This window comes from Portunus trituberculatus, chromosome 29, assembly GCF_017591435.1.
Source record: "Portunus trituberculatus isolate SZX2019 chromosome 29, ASM1759143v1, whole genome shotgun sequence".
Lineage (NCBI taxonomy): Eukaryota > Metazoa > Arthropoda > Malacostraca > Decapoda > Portunidae > Portunus > Portunus trituberculatus.
In genome coordinates, this window is record NC_059283.1 from 9,194,464 (window position 1) to 9,215,447 (window position 20,984).

Consider the following 20,984-nt stretch of genomic DNA (forward strand, 5'->3'; position numbering starts at 1 on the left):
GCTTGATGTCATTAGATGTTAATGTTATGTCATGTTGGATAGTATTACAAACTCCTGGAAGGTCACCTGTGATTTCAGAAAAGTCTAGCAATAACTTTTTAAGATCAGACTGTTGTGAAGGTGTTAAGGAAAGAAACACCTCATCAAGGTTGGACATGATTTGGCTGTTTGAGGGGCGTCCTTTAGGTGACGAGAAGAGGAATTCGATGTCGGACTCTTCCTCGGGGGGCACAGGACCAGACTCCTTCCCTACCAGACATACAGGTACAGCGCGAGACAAGTCGTCCTCTGGTTCTCTGGAGTGGTAAGGTTTCATTAGATTAATATGAACAAGTTGGGAATCCTTACGACGGTCAGGAGTGTGGACCACATAATTTAATGGACTTAGTTTTTGAGCCACAACATAAGGTCCCATGAACTTACTGTGAAGAGCATTGCCTGGAGTGGGGAGAAAAGTAAAACCTTGTCTCCTGGTTTGAAACTTCTCATGACAGATTTGGGAAGAGAATTCTGTTGCATTTTAGTTTGAGATTTGAGGAAGTTTGATTTAGCAAAAGATCTGACTTCACTGATTTTATTCTTAAGGTTACTGATGTAGTCAGACACACTGGGGCTTGAAGGAGTATTTTGAGTAAACCATTGATCCTTTAATATTTTGAGAGGCCCCCTGATCTGTCTACCATAGAGTAATTCAAAAGGGAGTAACCTAAAGAATCTTGAGGAGATTCTCTTAAAGCGAAGAGAAGGAAAGAAATACTTTCATCCCAGTCTCCTTGATGCTCCAAGCAATACTTCTTCATCATGGATTTTAATGTTTGGTGAAACCGCTCCAGACAGCCTTGGGATTGGGGTGGTAAGCCGAGGAGGTAACATGGTCGATGTTTAGCTCATTCACTATCTGTTGGAAAAAATGGCTAGTGAAATTGCTACCCTTGTCAGACTGAATTTGTTTTGGAATTCCTACCGAGGTGAAAAAATGTATTAGATGTTTTACAATGGTCTTTGATGTGATGTTCTTAAGAGGGAATGCTTCAGGGTACCTGGTAGTGGGATCCATGAGGGTTAACAAATACTGATTCCCTCGTTTGGTTTTGGGTAAGGGCCCTACGCAGTCTAGAATGATCTTTTCGAAGGGCTCCGTCTGAACTGGAATAGGCGTCAGAGGAGCTGGCACAAGGCGTTCGTTAGGCTTACCCACAATTTGACATATGTGACATGTTTTACATAGTGTGACACATCCTTTTTCATTCCTGGCCAAAAAAATGTTGAAGAGCCTTCTTGTAGGTTTTTTGGATGCCTAGATGACCTGACAATCCATCATGAGCTAGTTCTATAATGGCTGGTCTTACAGACAAGGGATGACAACTTGATGTGTTTCTGACCAGGTGTCTAGTTGTTTCAGTTCAGGAGGTCTGTAGGCACGCATCAGGACTCCTTCCTGATAATAAAAACAAGGCAATTTAGACATATCCTTTGTCTCACTGGCAACATGTCTGATCTTAGCCAAAGTGAGATCCTGTTCCTGAGCATTAATCAAATTCTCCTTTGAAATGATGTTATTATACAAGTTGTCAGTAGAGGCAATCATTGGTGGAGGAGGTGATGAAAGGGCAGGGGACTTGGACTGAGACCTGGTGACTGCACACACTGGGAAGAAGTGAGGGATGTTTCGTCCAGGGTCTTAGTGGGACTTTCTGTTAAGGGAGAATCAAGAACAATTAAGTTTGGAACAGCCAAGTTACCCGCAAGATCATTACCCAGTACAAGATGTACCCCGGTACTGGCAGTTCACCAGGTTTAATGGCTACCTCAACCTCTCCTGAAATGAACGGGCACTGTAAGCTAATATTAGCCAAGGATAGGAGAGCTGTGATTCGAGACCTGTAAGGATCACCTTCTCCCCAGTGAAAGCCTGTTTGATGTTAGGGATGACATCTTCCCTTAAGATGGATTGGGCAGCACCTGTATCACGCAGAACCTTGATATTTATTGCCTTGTCTTTACCATCAGTCAGGGACACTTTACCTTGATACATGTACGAGTCATAAAGTTCTAGAGGAGAGTTGACAGGGTTAGCTAGGGCCACTGGTTTCTTGTTCTCAAATGTGTTAGGTCTAGGGACACAAAAGAAAATTGACGTTGAGAACCCTTGCAATTTGGGTGTCTACATTTCTGGATCGTGTGACCTGGCTTCTTACAGTATGTACACCAGGGGGAATTATATGCATTTGGCGAGAATCCGGTTGGCTTACCACCCGCCCCCAAAACCTTCCCCAAAGGAGGACCTAACATTAGACAGTGAACCACGACCTCTACTACCCAGGGATCCCATCAACAAAGCAAACGCATCAGCCACTTTAGCGGCAGACATAAGATCACTCTCTCCCGTTCTTCCACATGCCTCAGAATATTAAATGGTAACTTGTTCTTCCATTCTTCCAGGACCATTAGATTGAGCAACTCCGAAAAGGTGGTAATGTTAAGGGCGGCTAACCATTTCTTAAATTGTCTTAGTTTCTCACTAGCAAATTCAACATAGGTGTGAGACTCTGGTTTCACATACTTTCGAAACTGTTGTCTGTATCCATCAGAAGTGATAGAGTAGGCGTCTAGAATGTTACCTTTGATCTCTTCATATTCTACCTCATCACTAAGGCCGTTGTATACCCTATAAGCTTTTCCTACTAGCTTAGGGACAAGGAGAGACACCCACTGATCCTTGGGCCATTTATTCCTATTAGCAATGCTCTCAAAAGCGCGAAATGACCCGTCAACATCAGATTCATCAAAAGGGGGAACTAGCGGAGCAGCTGTAGCAGGATTAAAGCTTGCTAACTGTTTCTTTATATCTATTTCTTCCCCTCTAAACTTAGCGTCATTTCGTAGGGCTAACTCCTGAATTTCTAACTCTTTCTCCTGCCTTCTAAGTTGTAACTGAAATTCTCTCTCTTTATCTTCTTTTTCTGCCTGTAGATGCATTTGTCTTTCCTGTAATTCTCTCTCTTTATCTTTATCTTCTGCCTGTAGTTGCATTTGTTTTTCCTGTAGTTGCATTTGTCTTTCTTGTTCTTTCTCTCTAGCTTCTTTTTCTGCCTGTAGTTGCATTTGTTTTTCCTGTAGTTGCATTTGGCTTTCATGCATCCGGTATTCTAGTTTAAGCTTCTCAATTTCCCATTGACTTATCCTACTCTTATCCTGTTCTTCCTGGGGACTGTGTATTATAGTCCTCGTAGAGGCTGACATGGGAGTTAACTCTTCTATGGCATTTCCTAGCAACTGACCTTCTTGCACTAGATGTTCAACAACTACATTCTTAATGACCTCTTTAGTCATCTGAGACGTGATGGGAACATCAAAATGTTTAGCGATGGTCTTCCATTGGTCCTTCTTTATATTAGCATATTTAAGTTGTTCCAGAGAAGGGTCGGCACAAAATCTTCAACGTTAAACTGAGCGGAAGCCATATTAAATAGATGTTAAACCACAAAAAAAAAAAAATGATAAGCGAATTACTTAAGTGAGGAACTTGGCAGAGTGATAATAAAGGCAACCTTGGAAATTACCTAGATTATACTTAAGTAAACACTTATGAGTACAATCACTAATGAGGGGTAAACTAGAGAGTTACGGCATTAAGAGGGATCCGGATTACTCTAGTTACGAGACTTGAGTGAGGAGCGAATTGTACTGAGACTTGTTATTGATAAGGAGGCGGATTAGTCTGAGAGACTAGTTAAAATGGCCGATTCTAACTAGTGAGAAAAATGATCCGCGAAGTGAAGGGATTGAGGGTTCGCATGAACATATGATGATCCCAACACTTGGATAACACTTATTACACACCTGCCTATGTGCAAAAAATAGAGGTAAGTGCTATCGGTGAACACGCCTTTCTACCTGGTTTCCTGCTCTACCACTGCTATGCGATACCAATGAAAGTCACGAAGCACGTTTAACCCAAAAGGAGCCACTTGATCGCACAAAGGTAAATTTAAACCACACGCAGAGTAAGTCACAGAAAAAAACACATCAGAGTCACAACACCACAGAAACACAAGCAATCACAGAAAAAAAGTCACTGGAAAAATGGAACACTGAACATGGGTTATAATGGTCCTGTCACGGTCGCCAATTGTTACGTTCACCGGTTAAACTGGTAAGATTGGCATCGGAGAGCCGTGAACAATAACAATAAAAAAAACACTGCAGGTTCAACTGGTGAGGAAATGCAAAAGGGGGTCACTTTAAAAAGCTATTTTAATAACCCATAATGAAATTGACACATATATAACAAGAAATATGAAACACAGATATATAACATGAAACACAGGAAAATGACATACACATATACATATAACACAGTAATAAATACAACAATAGAGAACCCAACTTAATACCTAACAATAATCCTAATCCTATATAGAGGCAATGTGGAAAACACGGACGAGGGGAAGTGATACTTATGCGGTGTCGCAGTGGTGAAATGCTGGGTGATGGTTGATCCCACGGTAGACCTAAGAGGCGTTGTGTTCACTGGTTGAGGCTTGGATCTCAACTCTCAATCCAGAAAACCAAGAGCTGGCTCAACACTTTCGGTTGAGTCGAAAGGGCGCGTGAATCCAACTTCGGGACAGTAGCGGGGCTTCATGAAACGGTGACGTGGAAGGTTCACGAGACGGTGACGTGGAAGGGGAGGCGGAGAGGTGGCGAACGAGGTAACAAGCGGAGGAGGTGATGGTAGTAATGCATGTTACGGGCGGGCCGTAACAACACACCTTCTACCAATTATTAAACATTCACTTGAATTAGTTACTGCGGAAAAAAGTTATCAGGATTACTGCATCTGCAAATTACAGGGATCATATTGCACCACTATTCCTTTCACTACAAGTACTGCGTCTCCATAAAATTTATATATTCACTGTCAGTAAGCTAATGTATAGATACAGCAACAAGTGCTTGCCCCCCATATTCAATGATATGTTTCTCAGGAATCATCAGGTTCACTCCCATATAACAAGATAGTCATAAAATTCATGTACCAATATGTAGGACAGCCATGATGCAGAAAACATTTAGATATAAAGGTGCAATAATATAGAATAATATTGCAAGACATGTACCACATAACTGCAGCATTGCTACATTCAAACACAAACTCAAACAGTTTGTGTTAAATAATGACCTCAGTAACACACAGCACTATTACTGCAATAATGAATATTAATAGCTAGAAATATTTATGTATTATTTTTTTCTCTATATATTTCTCCCTTCTCTCACTCTCTATCTCTTCTTAAATACTCTGTATATTTCTCATTAGTATTAATATTCACAAATCTTTACCTATTTTAAGCATCTTATACATGTATTTAATTACAGTTAATGTATTATTTTTAAATATTTAAGTTAGTAGCTTTTATTCATAATGTAGTCAGTATAAACAAATTCCATAATAAGATAATAAATTTGTATCTTTGCTTTAATTTCTTTAAGAGTATCTTTCCTGTTATTGTCCCACCACTAATTTTCTGATTTTTCTATTGTATTTGATTTTCCTTATTTTAGGTTAGGACTGGTTAGGTTAGCTGGAAAATCTTTCTAATACGTCCATGTCACTTACAGTAATGGAATTCACATATTTTTATTTTGTAGAGGACTATGTTGGCTTGTAGTAAACACAAAAGTTTTGGTGGGGCCGCGTCTATGGTGGCTATAAATGGGACGAAAAGGTTTCTATGCTGCACAGAATCTAAGTCCCACGGAGCTCCATCACACTCGGAAATGAGCAGTACACTGACTTGCATTTGTTTATAGCTGGGGTTTGTGGGTAACTGCTGAATAGGATTCTTATTGTGTCTATAGTTCTTTTGTCCAATGACGTGCCACCACCTCTTAACACCACGAGCTGCGCCAATGGGAATTTGCTATATGTATTCATAGGGGGAGCACAGCTGGGCAGACAGGTGCACAAAGACATCTGTGTGCGCAGTTCAGAAATGGCCACCAGTGACATTAGTTGTAAAGGTTACGAATTTGATTAGTGGGAAATCATCGCTCCTGCGATGCAAGTCAGTGTACAATCAAGAAGAGAACTAGCCAGGACCTTCATCCTTCCGTTAAGCCAAGGTATTGTGAGGAGATGTATTGGTAGAAGTAGGGCATATTGTGTGAAGGTATAAGAGAACCGTTGGGGGGGGGAGGGAAGCTGCCCCAAAGCAAGGATACGTTAGGTTAGGTTAGGTTTATGTTAGGGTTAGGTTAGTGTTGTAGGGGAGTCTGGGGGGGGGTGGCGCAGTCCCCCCGGTTAGGTCAGGTTACGTTAGGTTAGGTTTATGTTAGGGTTAGGTCAGTGTTGTAGGGGGGAGGGTTATGTAAAACTTCCCTATATTTAGAGATATTTTCGAACATTTGGGGAAATTTCCCTAGATTTTTCAAATTCCATTTATCACACAAATATACCTCCTTCCCTAAAACCCCCGATTCCCCACAGGCACTCAAGCTTGCTGGGACAGGGGATGTATAATATCAGTGAAAATTATTCTTGAACTTTTAATTTTTTAAAGATTTATTTTCTTGAAAACGGAGGTTTTTGTCCTCAGATTTTTTCCGACCCCCATATTTCGCCTATTTTGGCTTCCCCCCCACCCAAAACCCCCGATTCCCCACAGGCCCCCCAAGCTTGTTGGGTGGTTAGGGGAGTGTGGGTAGAGAATAGGGGGACGGATGTATTGTACAGAATTACCCATCATCAGGAACTTAACATATCAACAAAGGAAAATTGGCGGAACGACGGGAACGCAACAGGCAACAGATGGAGGGAGATGAGTCACGCAGGGCAGCACCTCAGGCTCATGCCTCTGACCAAGGCCGCTTGGAAACAAGGCCAGATCACAGTTTCCCGAGTCTCCTGATACGTCATCCCCCGAGGATCGGCTACCGGTCGGTCATCGCCTCAGTTAATTTTGAATGGACAACGATGGGGTACGCTTCGCGCGCACTTACTCTCCATTATAAAACTACTTGTGACAATGCCTTCTACTTGCTGTGTACCTTACTGCAAAGGCAATTACACAACTGGTCCAAGAGTGAGTGTATACCGATTCCCTCAACAGCCTGAGCTTCGGAGGAAATGGTTACAAGCCATCAAGAGGAAGCATTTCACTCCAACTCATCACAGCAGGGTAAGCACTATACAGGTATTTGTTGTTTTGCATGATCAACTTGCTAAGTTACGAATTGGGTACTTTCCTGTTATTGCCCCCACCACTAATTTTAGGTTAGGTTAGTTTAAGATAGGTTAGGTTAGAAAATTAGTTAACCTAACCTAACCTATATTAACCAAAACAGGTTTTAGCACTAAGTCTCTTCCTTAAGTCCAGATCATCCACTGAGGCTCTGTACAGTTTCTTTTCCCTATCAATGCAAATAATAGAGGACGGGCACCTGACAACCCAACAAGTGCGTACCCACCTGGGGGAACTGCTTGTTTGCATGTGTGGTTGTTCGCGCGTCCAAACCTCTAATTATGATGGAAGACTTTCGTTTGTTTCTTTCCTCCATTTCATGTACCTCCTCACGAATCAATGTGCGCATAGTTTCATCAGTATGTGCGGTACGTGACATAGATCCTTGGTGACCGGAAACAAAGTCCTGCATTTGCACAGCTAACATCTTAACAAATTCACAAAGTTCACGCACAGTTTGAAACAGTTGCTTGAAGGCTTGTTTACCAACAGAATCTCCCACATCATCTTTACAACGGCATTCCGTACATATGAAGGCAATATCCTCACCACCATATTCAATATACTTTTAACTAAATCATCAGGCAAACCCAAACACATAGAATGAGGGTGAAACCGGCTATCACATCTGTCACAACCAATTTCATCGTCCCCACGTAAAAGGAGCACAGACCACATGACACATCAGCCGGACTAGTACTCCCTACCTCTGCCTCTACCACTAGGAGCCATGATTAGTACATAACATAAATAATAGGATAAAAAAAGGGCCACCAGGGCCCATCTAGGTTATCCTGTATCAGTCGCACAGCGACCTCGTCATCAGTACTTAAAGATACACTTACAAGTACACAATACATTATATACTAATTCTAAATATTTGGCCCATTAACAGGGCTAAGTCCTGCAGCGAAATCCTCTACAATTTGTGGTCCCCATACATGGGGATCATGTCTTATTTAACTATAGTAAATTTCTTATAAAAACTATCATGCAGTGCTATACATAATTATAAATCTAATAAATTTAAGTGCTTATCTAATCTGTTTTTAAACATTGTCAAACTAGTGCTATTTACAACCGTCTCTGGCAATGCATTCCAGAAGTCTACCACTCTATGACTAAAGAAATATTTTCTTATATCTAACCTGCAGCCTTGCTTTCTAATCTTCCTGCCATGATTTCTAGTCCTATTTCCCTCCTCTAAGGCAAAGAAAGATCTCACATCTATGTAGTTTGTATCTGAGAACATTTTAAATAACTCTATCATATCCCCTCTTATACATCTCCTCTCAAGGGGGGCAACACAGACCAGATCAGGTGATAAGGAGCAGGTGCGTCCGTTCACCACCACCACTAGCCAGCAAGTCACCAGCTAACTTTCATCAGAAACTGGTATACCGTGGAACTGGCAACGCTCGATCAGTATTTATACTCTCTTATTAGACATGTACTGTGTAAAACGACGATTGTTTACTGAGACGGTGCAGTGTACACGTGCTTTGTTTTTGCGGCTGGACGTTTGTGGATGCTCGGCAGAAATCAAGGAAACGGAGATTATGGTGGTTATATTAGTAGTTATTCGTTCTTATTTACGATTATACCGAATGATATTGGAAGGTGAAATTAAAATGATTGAATGATTTACTGCCGTTATATAAGAATGTTGATGATAGGATGATGCATGGTGGTGAGGTACTATAATCATATTTGGTGGTTGCAGTGATAAAATATGTTTATGGTAATATGATATGGGTGTGTTATTCATTTAAAATAAGCTTACACTATTGAAAATACATGTTTCACTACATGCTTACAAAGTTTAGCGAAGGAATTCTATGTGCAATATGCAGTTTCAAAATTATTGCAGTTTCACCCAATACACCAAACATAACTAACTATACAGTGTATCCCTTACAAAGATATAAGGCAGAGAAACAGGAAGCCATTATGGTGGACTCACGAGATAGGTAGACAGATCAGAGAGAAGAAGAGGGCATATAGAGAGTTGCAGAAAAGTGGGGAAGATGTAGATTTGATTAGGTACAGACAGGTCAGGGATGATTTGAGTAAGGTTATAAAAAAAAGTAAAAGGCAGGCAGAGATAAAACTAGCTAGAGCTGGGAGTAAAGATCCAAAAAAATATATAGTTATTACAAGGTCAGTGATAAAAGAAATAAGGATAGGATTGGACCACTCAGAAAAGATGGTGTAGTAGTGGATCAAAATGAAGAAATAGTAGAATTATTGAATGAACAATTTTCTTCAGTATTTACTAGGGAAAGAATAGGAAATCCTGTTACAAACAGTGCGACGAGTAGTTTAAGAGCTTTAGAAAATATTGATATAAAACCGGGAATTATTAGGAAATTTATTCTTGAACTAGACGACAGGAAAGCTAATGGTCCTGATGAGCTACATGCCAGAGTACTTAGGGAGGGTGTAGACAGTATTTCTGAAGCACTTAAGTTAATCTTTGAAAGATCACTTAGGTTTGCTGAGATACCTGAGGACTGGAAATTAGCTAATGTTACTCCAATATTTAAAAAAGGTAGGAAGGATGATGCGAATAATTATAGACCGATCAGTTTAACTAGTATAGTATGTAAGATACCAGAGAAAATCATTAAGGGTAGTACAGGCAACCCCCTTTTAACGAAGGTTCACACAACAAAATTTTGCTACAACGAAGGTTTCATTTTACTACCATCTGCTCATTTAACGAATACCAAACTCGCTTTAACGAAGTTTTATCCAGGTAATTTTTTCCAAGTTTGAAAGCCCCGCCGTATCAAGCAAGCTGACAAGCTTTTGAATACACTAGCAGCCGCAAATACTAAGGCCTGCCTCAGGAGAAATCCTGGAACACCTGTAGAATCAAGATCAAGATCAGCGAGCGCGAAGAGGTAAACACAGGTTCCGCTGCTCTGTGTGTTATGAGTGTTTTTTCCGGTCTTTTGCTTGATCTGAGGGTGCTGCTTCCTGTACGAAGATGGTTTTGAGTGCCTGCGGAACCTGTGAGTTGACAGAAGGTTGTGGCATGTGAGAGATGCATGGTCTGGTTCCATGCCACCTGTGCAGGGATGAAGGATGCCAACATGAAGGCCCTTCAGTTCGACCTGCTGGTGTTCCTGCGCAGGCATTGCCTCAATAGGAGCATTGAGGAATGGAGGAATGAAGACAACGATAAGGAAACAAAAAGCATGCAACAGCAGAGTACCCAGACGGAAAGCCCAAAAAAGGAAGCAGAAGTTCAGACGGAGAAGAATGAAGACCAGCAGGAAGTAGTGGAAGTTGGAAGAGTAGAAAACCGACCCAGGAAGAGGATGACATTCAAGAAAGCTCCAGTCCATATCATCGGTGACCGTATGGTGAGGAAGACCCCAGACTTCCTAAGGAGGGAGGTGGAGTGCACCAGCATGGGAGGTGCCAAGATACAGGATGTGAAGAAGAAAGTTCTAGAAGAAGTTAAAGAAATGGAAGAAAGAAGCCTGCTGGTGATCCAAGGAGGAGGAAATAACCTAGAGGCAACTGAAGAAACAGTAAAAGAAGTGGTAGAGGCAGTCAGGGCAGCTGAAGACAAGAAGATTGAGTGTGGCTGTGATGGGGGTCCTTCGGCGCCCGCATGAAGGGGCTCTATATGAAAAGACAAGAGAGACGAACCGGATGCTCTGCAAGGAACTCCTGAAGCTTAAAATGGAATGGCTTACAGAGAAGAAGGGGAATGTCAGCTTCCTGAATTTCGACGGGATCCTTGATCAAGACAGGCTCTTCAGCAGAGACGGCGTCCACCTCAACTAGGATGGAAACCAAAAGATGGGACGGCGACTGGCAGAGTGGATGAGTAGGCAGTAGTCACCTGCCGCCCGGTGGAATACTCCAGGAGAGGTACTTACGGGGATGTAGGCAGTGCTGCAGACTGAGTGATTCCCCGTGTCCTCTCTTCCCGGTTCCCTTTGTGGTCTCATTTATACAATTGAGCAGCTGCAGCCTGCCCTCTAAAGACAACTTCTACTACTTCCTACACTACAATACAACACCTTACACTTTTACACTCTCTTCAAATCAAAATTTAATAATGGCTTCACCACGCCCTGCCTCGGAGTCCCCTCTGGGAGGGACCATAAATGTCCCCAGGTCGGACTGCCCTCTGCTGTCGACCTTGGGTGTCTTGACACTTCATCTAATACTTTCACTATCAATTTCTGCAACATTCGTGGCCTTCGTTCTAATTTTCAATCTGTGGAACACCACCTCTCCTCTACTAAACCTCATCTTCTCTTCCTAACCGAAACACAGTTGTCTGTGACTACTGACAGCAGCCCTTTTCTGTTCCCTCCTACTTGCTCTATCCTCATTTTCAATCCAAAGCTGGATGTTGCGCATACGTGCGTAACGACACCACTTGCTCTCGTGCCCACAATCTTGAATCTTCAGAATTTTCTACCATCTGGCTAAGACTTCAATGTCACTCTCTAACTAAATTCATCTGTGCTGTATACCTCTCACCTAATTCCTCTGACTATGTAAAATTCTTTGACTATTTGACTTCCAAGGTGGAGCACATCTTATCTCACTTTCCTTTTGCTGAGATCTCCATTTTAGGGATTTCAATGTTCACCACCAGCTTTGGCTTTCATCTTCTTTCACTGACCAACCTGGTGAACAAACCTTCAACTTTGCTATCCTTCATGACCTAGAGCAGCTAGTGCAGTTCCCTACCCGTATTCCTGACCGCCTTGGAGACACGCCCAACATTCTTGATCTTTTCCTAACCTCCAACCCTTCTGCTTACTCTGTTAAACTTTCCTCTCCGTTGGGCTCCTCCGACCACAATCTAATTTCCGTTACCTGTTCTATCACTCCAGTGCAGCCTCAGGACCCGCCTAAGCGGAGGTGCTTCTGGCATTTTAACTCTGCTAAGTGGGAGGAACTAAGGCAGTACTATTCTGATTTCCTTGGGATGATTATTGTTTTCATGTCAGAGATCCTTCTCTTTGTGCCGAGCGCATAACAGAGGTGATTATCTCTGGCATGGAGCTATACATTCCTCATACTTTCTCTAACCCTAAAGCTAAAAAGCCTTGGTTTAACTCTGCTTGTTCTCGTGCTGTCAATGATAGAGAGGCGGCTCACAAACGGTTCCGTAGCCATCCAACTGCTGAAACTCATGCCCTATATATTTCTGCCCGTAATCATGCCAAATCTATTCTCCAACTTACTAAAAACTCTTTCATCAATAGAAAATGTCAAAGTCTTTCCAATTCTAACTCCTCTCGAGATTTCTGGCATCTAGCCAATAATATCTCTAACAACTTTACTTCTTCGTCTTTCCTCCTTTACTTCATCCAGATGGCTCTACAGCTGTCTCTTCTTTTCTAAAGCTGAACTCTTCGCTCAAACCTTTGCTACCAACTCAACTTTGGATGATTCTGGGCATATTCCTCCTACTCCTCCACCCTCTGACTACTTCATCCCTAAAATTAAAATTCTTTATAAAGACGTTTTCCTGGCCCTCTCTGGCCTTGATTCTCGGAAGGCTTACGGTCCGGATGGAGTCCCTCCTGTTGTTCTCAAAAACTGTGCTTCCGAACTCGCTCACTGCCTGGTCAAACTCTTTCATCTGTGTCTCTCTACTTCTATTTATCCTTCTTGCTGGAAGTTTGCTCACATTCAACCTGTCCCTAAAAAAGGTGACCACTCCAATCCTTCTAACTACCGCCCTATAGCTTTGATTTCCTGCCTTTCTAAAGCCTTTGAGTCTATCCTTAATAGGAAGATAATGAGGCATCTATCAGCTCACAACCTTCTCTCTGATTGCCAGTATGGTTTCCGTAAAGGCAGATCTACTGGTGATCTTCTTACTTTCCTAACTGAATCTTGGTCATCCTCTTTTAGGGACTTCGGTGAAACCTTTGCTGTCGGCCTTGACATATCGAAAGCCTTCGATAGAGTCTGGCACAAATCTTTAATTTCTAAACTACCCTCCTACGGATTCTATCCTTCTCTCTGTACCTTCATCTCCAGTTTCCTTTCCGATCGTTCTATTGCTGCTGTAGTAGACGGTCACTGTTCTTCCCTAAAACTATCAACAGTGGTGTTCCACAGGGTTCTGTCCTATCACCCACTCTCTTTCTATTATTCATCAATGATCTCCTAAATCTGACTCAATGCCCTATCCACTCCTATGCTGATGATACCACCTTGCATTATTCAACAGCGTTCAACAGACGCCCAACCCAACAACAATTAAATGACTCAAGGCGAGATGCTATAGGACGCCTAACTTCTGATCTTTCACTTGTTTCTGATTGGGGCAGAGAAAACCTGGTTTTGTTCAATGCCTCAAAAACTCAATTTCTACAACTATCTACTCGACATAACCTTCCAGACAACTATCCTCTCTTCTTCAATAACACTCAACTTCCCTCTCCTCTACATTAAACACACTCGGTCTATCCTTCACTAAAAATCTAAACTGGAAATTTCACATCTCTACTCTTGCTAAATCAGCTTCCAAGAAGTTAGGTGTCCTGTGGCGTCTTCGTCCATTTTCTCTCCTCCCAGCTGCTTGCTCTGTACAGGGGCCTTATCCGCCCGTGTATGGAGTATGGCTCTCATGTCTGGGGGGGATCCACACACACAGCTTTACTAAACAAGGTGGAATCTAAAGCTTTTCGTCTTATCAACTCTTCTCCTCTAACTGACTGTCTTGATTCTTTAAGTCACCGCCGCAATGTTGCATCTTTATCTGTCTTCTACCGCTGTTTTCATGCTGTCTGCTCTTCTGAACTTGCTAACTGCATGCCTTCCCCCCTCCTGCGGCCTCGCTGCACAAGACTCTCTACTTCTCATCCCTATTCTGTCCATCTTCCTAATGCAAGAGTTAACCAGTATCTTCACTCCTTCATTCCCTACACTGGTAAACTCTGGAACTCTCTACCTGTGTCTGTATTTCCACCTGCCTATGACTTAAACTCTTTCAAAAGAGGAGTGTCAAGACACCTTACGTTAACTGCACCCTCCTTTTAGATTTTTTTGTTTTTTCTCTTTCTCCTACTTTCCTCTTAACAGGGCCTGGCAACCAGCGGGATTTTTTTTTTTCCAACACTTTGTTTTCCCTTGGCCAGTGCCCTTGTAATGTAAAAAAAAAAAAAAAAAAAAGGCAGGTGTGCTGCGTGGAGACAGCTTGATGAGGAGGACCAATGGATGACAGCAGACAAAGAATAGAACAAACTAACCAGGCAAGTGAATGTGTGAAGTTTGGCTGTATGAATGTGAGAGGATGGGGTGTGGGGAAGTTTGAGGATGTATGCAGGGAACTTGAGGAGTGGAAGTTCGACGTAGTTGGGCTTACTGAGACTCACCTGAGAGGTGACGTGCGAATGGAGGAATGTGAGTATGTCATGATAGGGAAGGACCGTAGGACACAGGAGACACTGGGAGGAGGCGTAGCCTTACTCAACAAGAAAGGAAGAGGACTGAAAGTAGAGGAAATAGATGTGGGGAGGTGTGAAAGTAGTGAAGATGTGATGGCAGTGAGATTAGAATGTAAGAATAAAGTTGGCAGAACAGAGAAGATGGTGGTGGTGGTAGTTTATATGACTGTTATGGGAGAAAGAGCTGACAGGGAGAATAGGAGGAAGTTTGATGTACTTAGAAGAATGGTGAGAGCATAAGGAGGAAAGAATGCTTGTTATGGGTGACATGAATGCACATCTAGGTTTATTGGGTGAACGAATGAACAGGAACGGTGAAATGCTTGAAGAGTTTGTGGATGAAATGGAGTTTGAGAATCTGAATGTTACCTTGGCTGAGGGGCGAGTGACTTGGAATGCAAGGGAGCATGAATCAGCGATTGACTACATGCTGGTGAATGGAAGAATGTGTGAGATTGTGTCACACATGTGGATAGATGAGGATGGTATGGTGGATATTGTGTCTGACCACAATATGCTGGTCATGGAGTGCCGGATGCAGAGTGAGAATGAAGTGAAAGTGGCAGGTAAGGAAAGGAGGTGGAGACTGAGAGATGTAGGGTGGGAGAACTTTCAGGTAGATCTGAGTGAGAGAAAGTGGGATGATAATGTAAGGGTACATGATGTGGAGCACCTGAATGAGAGACTGGTTGAGAATGTGCGGAGTGCTGCCGAGAATCAGATAGGGTATGTGAGAGTAGGCAGGAGAAAGAGAGTATGCAAACCATGGTGGAACAGTGAAATCAGAGAGGCCAGGAAGGAGCGCAAGAGAATGAGTAGACAGTGTAGATGGTTGAGAAAAAAAGAGACATGAAATCGATGTGGCAGAGAATGAGCACCTGAATGCATGGGAAGAATATGTGAAACAACAGAGACTCACAAAGCGAATGATAATGAAAGCTAAAGTGAAGTGTGAAAGGAGTGTGATTGAATCTTTAAGAGAGAAAGGCATGGAAGATGGCCGTGAATGGTACAAGTTCATGAGAGGTGAGAATATGTCAGAGAATGTTGGTGTGGAGAGTCTGAAAGTGAATGGGGAAGTTATAACAGAGAAGAATAAGATCAGGGAGGCAATTAGACAGTTTTGGGAAGAGGTGGGTGGTGTAGGTGAAGTGTTTGGTGTGAGAGAAGGATGTGTGACTGGAGATGAATGCAGATGAACTGAATGAGATAATCAGCAAGGAGGAGGTAGAGAGATGTGTGAAAAGGCAGAAAAATGGGAAGGCAGCAGGTTTAGACGGGATACCATATGAGATGTATAAAAATGGTGGGGAGGTTGTTATTCACAGGATGACTGAGGTGTTTAACCAGGTGTGGGAGGAAGAGAGGGTGCCAAGAATGTGGAATGAATGCAGGGTGACTCTGTTGCATAAGGGAGAACACAAGAGTAAGAATGAACTGAAGAACTATAGGCCAATTGCATTACTAAACACAGTAGGTAAAGTATTTAGTGGAGTGCTGAATGAGAGATTGTGTAAATGGATTGAGCGAGCTGGAGTGTTAGGTGAGGAACAGAATGGTTTCCGTGTGGACAGGAGGGCTGAGGATAACTTGTTTGTGGTAAATGAAATGATTGAGAAAAAAAAGAAAGGAGGGAGGCAAATTGTATTTAGGTTTTTTGGATATAAAAAAAACTTATGATAGGGTGGATAGAGAAATGCTAGTCAGAGTCTTAGGAAAGATTGGGTTGAGTGAAAAAATAATCAACATAGTGCATAGCATGTATGTTGACACCAAAGCTAAATACAGACTAGGAGATATAGAGACAGACTGAATGAAGAGTGAGAGAGGAGTTAGGCAAGGATGTATTCTGTCACCAACCCTTTTCAGTTTGTATACAGAGGAGTTAGCAGCCAGATTGAGAAGAATGAATGCAGGAGTAAGAGTGGGAAATGAGAAGATAGGTGTGCTCCTTTATGCAGATGATGTGGTGGTCATGAGTGAGTCAGCAGTTGAGTTGCAGAGAATGCTAGATGTTGTGGATGGATATGGGAGAGACTTTGGAGTTAGGTTTTGTAGTGAGAAAAGTAAGGTGATGATAGTGAATAGGTCTGAGGATGAAAGCAATGCAGTATGGAAAATTGGAGAGAATGAGATGAATCAGGCATGAGAATATAAGTACTTGGGGATGTGAGTGAGTCCAAGTGGGTGTGAAAAGACAAAGAATGAAAAGTTAGGTTTAGTGAATCAGTGGGTAGGACGATTGGGGAGTGCAGCATACATACATACATACATACATGCATACACAGTAAAGTCCCGAGTTACGTCAAACTCGTAGTTACGTCAGTCCACTATAAGGCAATTTAAGATTAAAAAAAATTGAAAATTTATAAATTACCCGCCACACCGCCCGCCTCACGCTTGAATACAATAACACCCTGCCTCAGTTCCACCACACTGTTGCCTCTGGCAAGTGTTATCCTACTTCTGTGTTTACTGACTCAAGTTCTTAGTATTTTGCTCAATGGCACCAAAGAGAAAACTCCTTAGTGACAGCAGTGATGCTAAGAAAAGGAAAACCACTACGCTACAAGAAAAAAAGGACATAATTAAAAGACAGGAGAAGGGAGGCAGTAGCTGTGTGTGAGGGAGCGAAGAAGAAAATGGGATGCCCATTACCATGACAACGGGGAGGATGACGACCTTGAGGGCTCGTGCACCCATCACAACAATAACAACTCTGGAGCCTTCGCCTGGGCCACACGACACTTGCAGCTCACTTGCACCGTCTACGGTAATTCAAATTACGTACAAAATCAACTTACGTCATGTTTCAGGAACGTAACTCTGACGTAAACCGAGACCTTACTGTATGTATAAATATATATATATATATATATATATATATATATATATATATATATATATATATATATATATATATATATATATATATATATATATATATATATATATATATATATATATATATATATATATATATATATATATATATATATATATATATATATATATATATATATATATATATATGTACACTTGACCCTCGTTTATGCGGATTTCAGTTAATCTGGATAGTGTCCAGTCAATGATTTAACTATGTGTCCAGATGGCCAACAAATTAATTTGAAAAATGCGCACCTCACACATTTCCAGAAATGGCTAATAGATGGTGACGGCGCTACGGTAGGTGGTTGTTAACAAGTCTGGCCAACGCTAGTGAACACTGTGTATTGTCCTGTATCAGTGAGAAAATTTTGTGCATTTTTCAGTACCTTGGAACTCTTAAATTATGTGTCCCAAAGGTCTTGAGGGGGTAAGTGAGTAGCCCTAGTGGTGACTTAAAAGATGGAATTGATAAGAAAATTAGAGAAAGAAGCTAGTTTTATGTGTGTTTGTGAGGAATATGGTATGGTCAAGCAAACAGTGTCGGGCATTAGTAAATCAAAAGATAAGCTGGTAGATTATTCTGCCAAATACTGTCAGGATGCATCTAGTAGTTTTCAGTGTCTCAAAAATTCCTCCATCAATTCCTCCATTTTTGAACTCAACACAACCTTCCAGACAACTATCCCTTCTTCAATGACACTCAACTATGTCCCTCCTCCACACTGAATATCCTCGGTCTGTCCTTTATTCATAATCGTAACTGGAAACTTCACATCTCATTTCTTGCTAAAACAGTTTCTATGTAGTTAAACATTCTGAGGTGTCTCCACCACTTTTCTCGCTCCTCCAACTGCTAACTCTGTACAAGAGCCTTAAGGCGCGGTCACACGAGCGTTTTTTCCCGCAACTTTACGCCAGCAACTACCAAAGTGACTGAAAGTTGTGTCTTTTGGCGAAACGATCATGTCCGTCTTAAAGTTGCAGCAACATAAAATCTTGGCTTCAAATCCAGACGCCAAAACATCACCTCATAATTTGTTTTGCTATTTAAATTTGAAATAAGCAAAGATTCATCAAGCAAGAGCCCAAACAAGCATGTAGATAACGGCAAGTACCGAATTCAAGACCAGCCACAGTCGTAACTAGACCTGTGAGGGTGCCAAAACAACAACAGAAGAGGTGACTCCCAGACTGGCATCTTTACCATGTTTTCTACTAAAATACCTTGCTCTAGGGGCTCTGAAGCCTCTCTCCTAGAGCTAGTAAGAGAGAGAAGATTTCTCTGGTGTCCCAGGGATCTGCTCTACCATAAAAACAAGTTGCGAGGTGAGGCATTTGAGGAAATCGCAGCTGCGCTAAGAGCAGAACATCCTGAACTCTCAACACTTACAGGAGGTAAGATTTCTTGCTCTTCACTACTTAATACTTGAGTATCAATAAAATTTTCACAAAACGGGCAAACACCACATACATGCTGAGTGGACAGGTTACATACCCTACTTGACACTCTTAAAGATTTCATTAACCTAACCTTTCAGTAAAGCAAAAAATTAACTGCCTTGTGTGTCTAACTTAACCTAAGCTAACCTAACTTAGTCAACCACTAATCTAAATCTTATTATTCATTTGCGACAAGATAATATGGGGTTACAAATACTCCTGACATTGTGACCTATATCCTGAGACACTTTATAATCATGTGTGATGTATTGATAGAAACGGCAAATTTACCAAATTTTGGAATAAATAAGTAAATATATGCTAGTCAGCTACTTTGGGATAGGTTATGTTAGATTAGGTTTTCAGCCCTGCATTGTTAGTTAAGTCAAACTTGCACGGCTCGGTTAGTCAGTCCAGTAGGATTAGGTTGGTCAGCTTCACAGAGGTAGATTAATTACACTTAGAATAGGTATATACCTAATTAGTTACCTAGTTGAGAATACTTTTTTTTCTCATTATTGTGATTTTTGGTTGGCAGATATTTCAAGTTCTTTGTAATTCTTTGCAGCGCAAGTACGGATGAAATTCAAAAACCTCCGGACGTACTTCATGAGGCAGTACCATGAAGTTCAGAGAGCCCCTAGTGGATCAGGAGAAGCCATCAAGAAAAGTGGCCACTATTTGATTGTGCCACTTTTCTAATTGACTTTGGTTTAGGAAACCACAACAGAGGCAAGCTTTGAACTCCCTTCAGATATGGTTAGTTTTAATTTTTCAATTAATATAATTTCCTTGGCATAATTTAAATGAAATACACATTCACCAACAAGAGATATAAATTTACTATGCAACTGTTACATGCGTTGGCTGGATTTTTTTGGTCTTCAGTGGGTCTATTTATAACTTGAAAATTTTGCACTATTGCTTTAGCATTTTTTTTTTTTTTTCCCCATTGTGTCAAGTAAATATTAGGATGTCCTGTTGTGCAACGGATAGCATGCTTGGTTCACAACTGCGAGATCCTGGGGTGTATCACCAGGTGTAGCAGGAAAATTGTAGGGCGATTTTCCCTTAAAACCCTGGGTACTAGGTGTAAATCAGGAGTTGTGACCTGTTTCCTGGGAAAGTAAACTGTGGTAACCCAGTGTTCCATTGGCTCTGTGTCCCAGAGTAATGGATTCTATCCACCACAGGCTTAAAGACCTATGAGACAGGAGATGAGCGTCTGTGGTGAAGCGTAGCATAGTGCACACCCTCAACTTAACATTTACCAAGTAAATAATTCCAAAATTTTGCTATCTGTTTTCCTAAATCTACACAATGTTTTAAAGTTTCATCCTGGTGTTTAAGGGCCATATTTTGTTTTTATCAGCATTAATGACACCAGTCTTCTACTCTAGGAATTAAACCTATGATGATCCCTTTCAGCTGTAGTACTATACCATACTTTCCTTAACCTCTTCAGTATTTCACTTGTGTGGTATTCTCTTATTGGTCAATCCCTGCTTTCTTATGTTCAAGGTGGTGTTGACAGTTGGAGGGGAAAGTAGAGATACTACCACCACAACTCTTCAAGAAGATCATGATGAATGCGAGATCCTCCCTGGTTGCAGCAGCTTATCATATTCATCTGTGGCCAGCTGTACTTCACCTTTACAGCAAAGCTCTATTCCTTCTGCAGTAGTTCATGTTCCTTCTCCATCACCAAACGTTCTTCCTTCTTCATCACCAAACATTCTTCCTTCTCCATCATCAATTTCTCTTCCTTCTCCATCATCAATTGCTCTTTCTTCTCCATCACCAATTTCTTATCCTTCATCTTTACACAGTAACTCACCCCTTGGGTGACCTCTCAAAAGAGGTAACAGTAAATCTAAAAATGAGGAAGCTATGAATAGCCTTGGTGATTACCTAGCCAAAAAGGGCAAGGTATCCCTTTTAGCTTCATCCATTGGCCAGATGGTAGAAG

The 20,984-nt window shown here is 41.6% G+C and overlaps 2 protein-coding genes and 1 long non-coding RNA gene across 5 annotated transcripts in view; 2 read left to right on the forward strand and 1 right to left on the reverse strand.

Moving 5' to 3' along the window:
- LOC123510408 (mitochondrial amidoxime reducing component 2-like) overlaps positions 1-8,706 on the reverse strand; it is a 73,122-nt gene extending 64,416 nt beyond the window's left edge. For 2 of the 3 annotated variants that reach the window (XM_045265573.1, XM_045265575.1), the window contains exon 1: positions 7,474-7,945. In XM_045265573.1, coding sequence (XP_045121508.1) covers positions 7,474-7,496 — 23 coding nt within the window. In that variant the 5' untranslated portion in view covers positions 7,497-7,945. Of the gene's footprint in view, positions 1-7,473; positions 7,946-8,559 lie in introns of those variants that run through there. The other variant, XM_045265574.1, reaches the window with a different exon arrangement.
- An 8,698-nt stretch (positions 8,707-17,404) lies between these two features.
- LOC123510409 (mitochondrial amidoxime reducing component 2-like) overlaps positions 17,405-20,984 on the forward strand; it is a 56,310-nt gene continuing 52,730 nt past the window's right edge. Inside the window, exon 1 of the mRNA XM_045265576.1 lies at positions 17,405-17,459. The gene's annotated coding sequence lies outside the window, so the exon portion shown is untranslated. The remainder of the gene's footprint in view (positions 17,460-20,984) is intronic.
- On the forward strand, positions 17,724-20,695 carry LOC123510411. The gene is made up of 2 exons (XR_006676488.1): positions 17,724-19,774; positions 20,537-20,695. It is a non-coding gene; the product is annotated as an uncharacterized LOC123510411 (long non-coding RNA).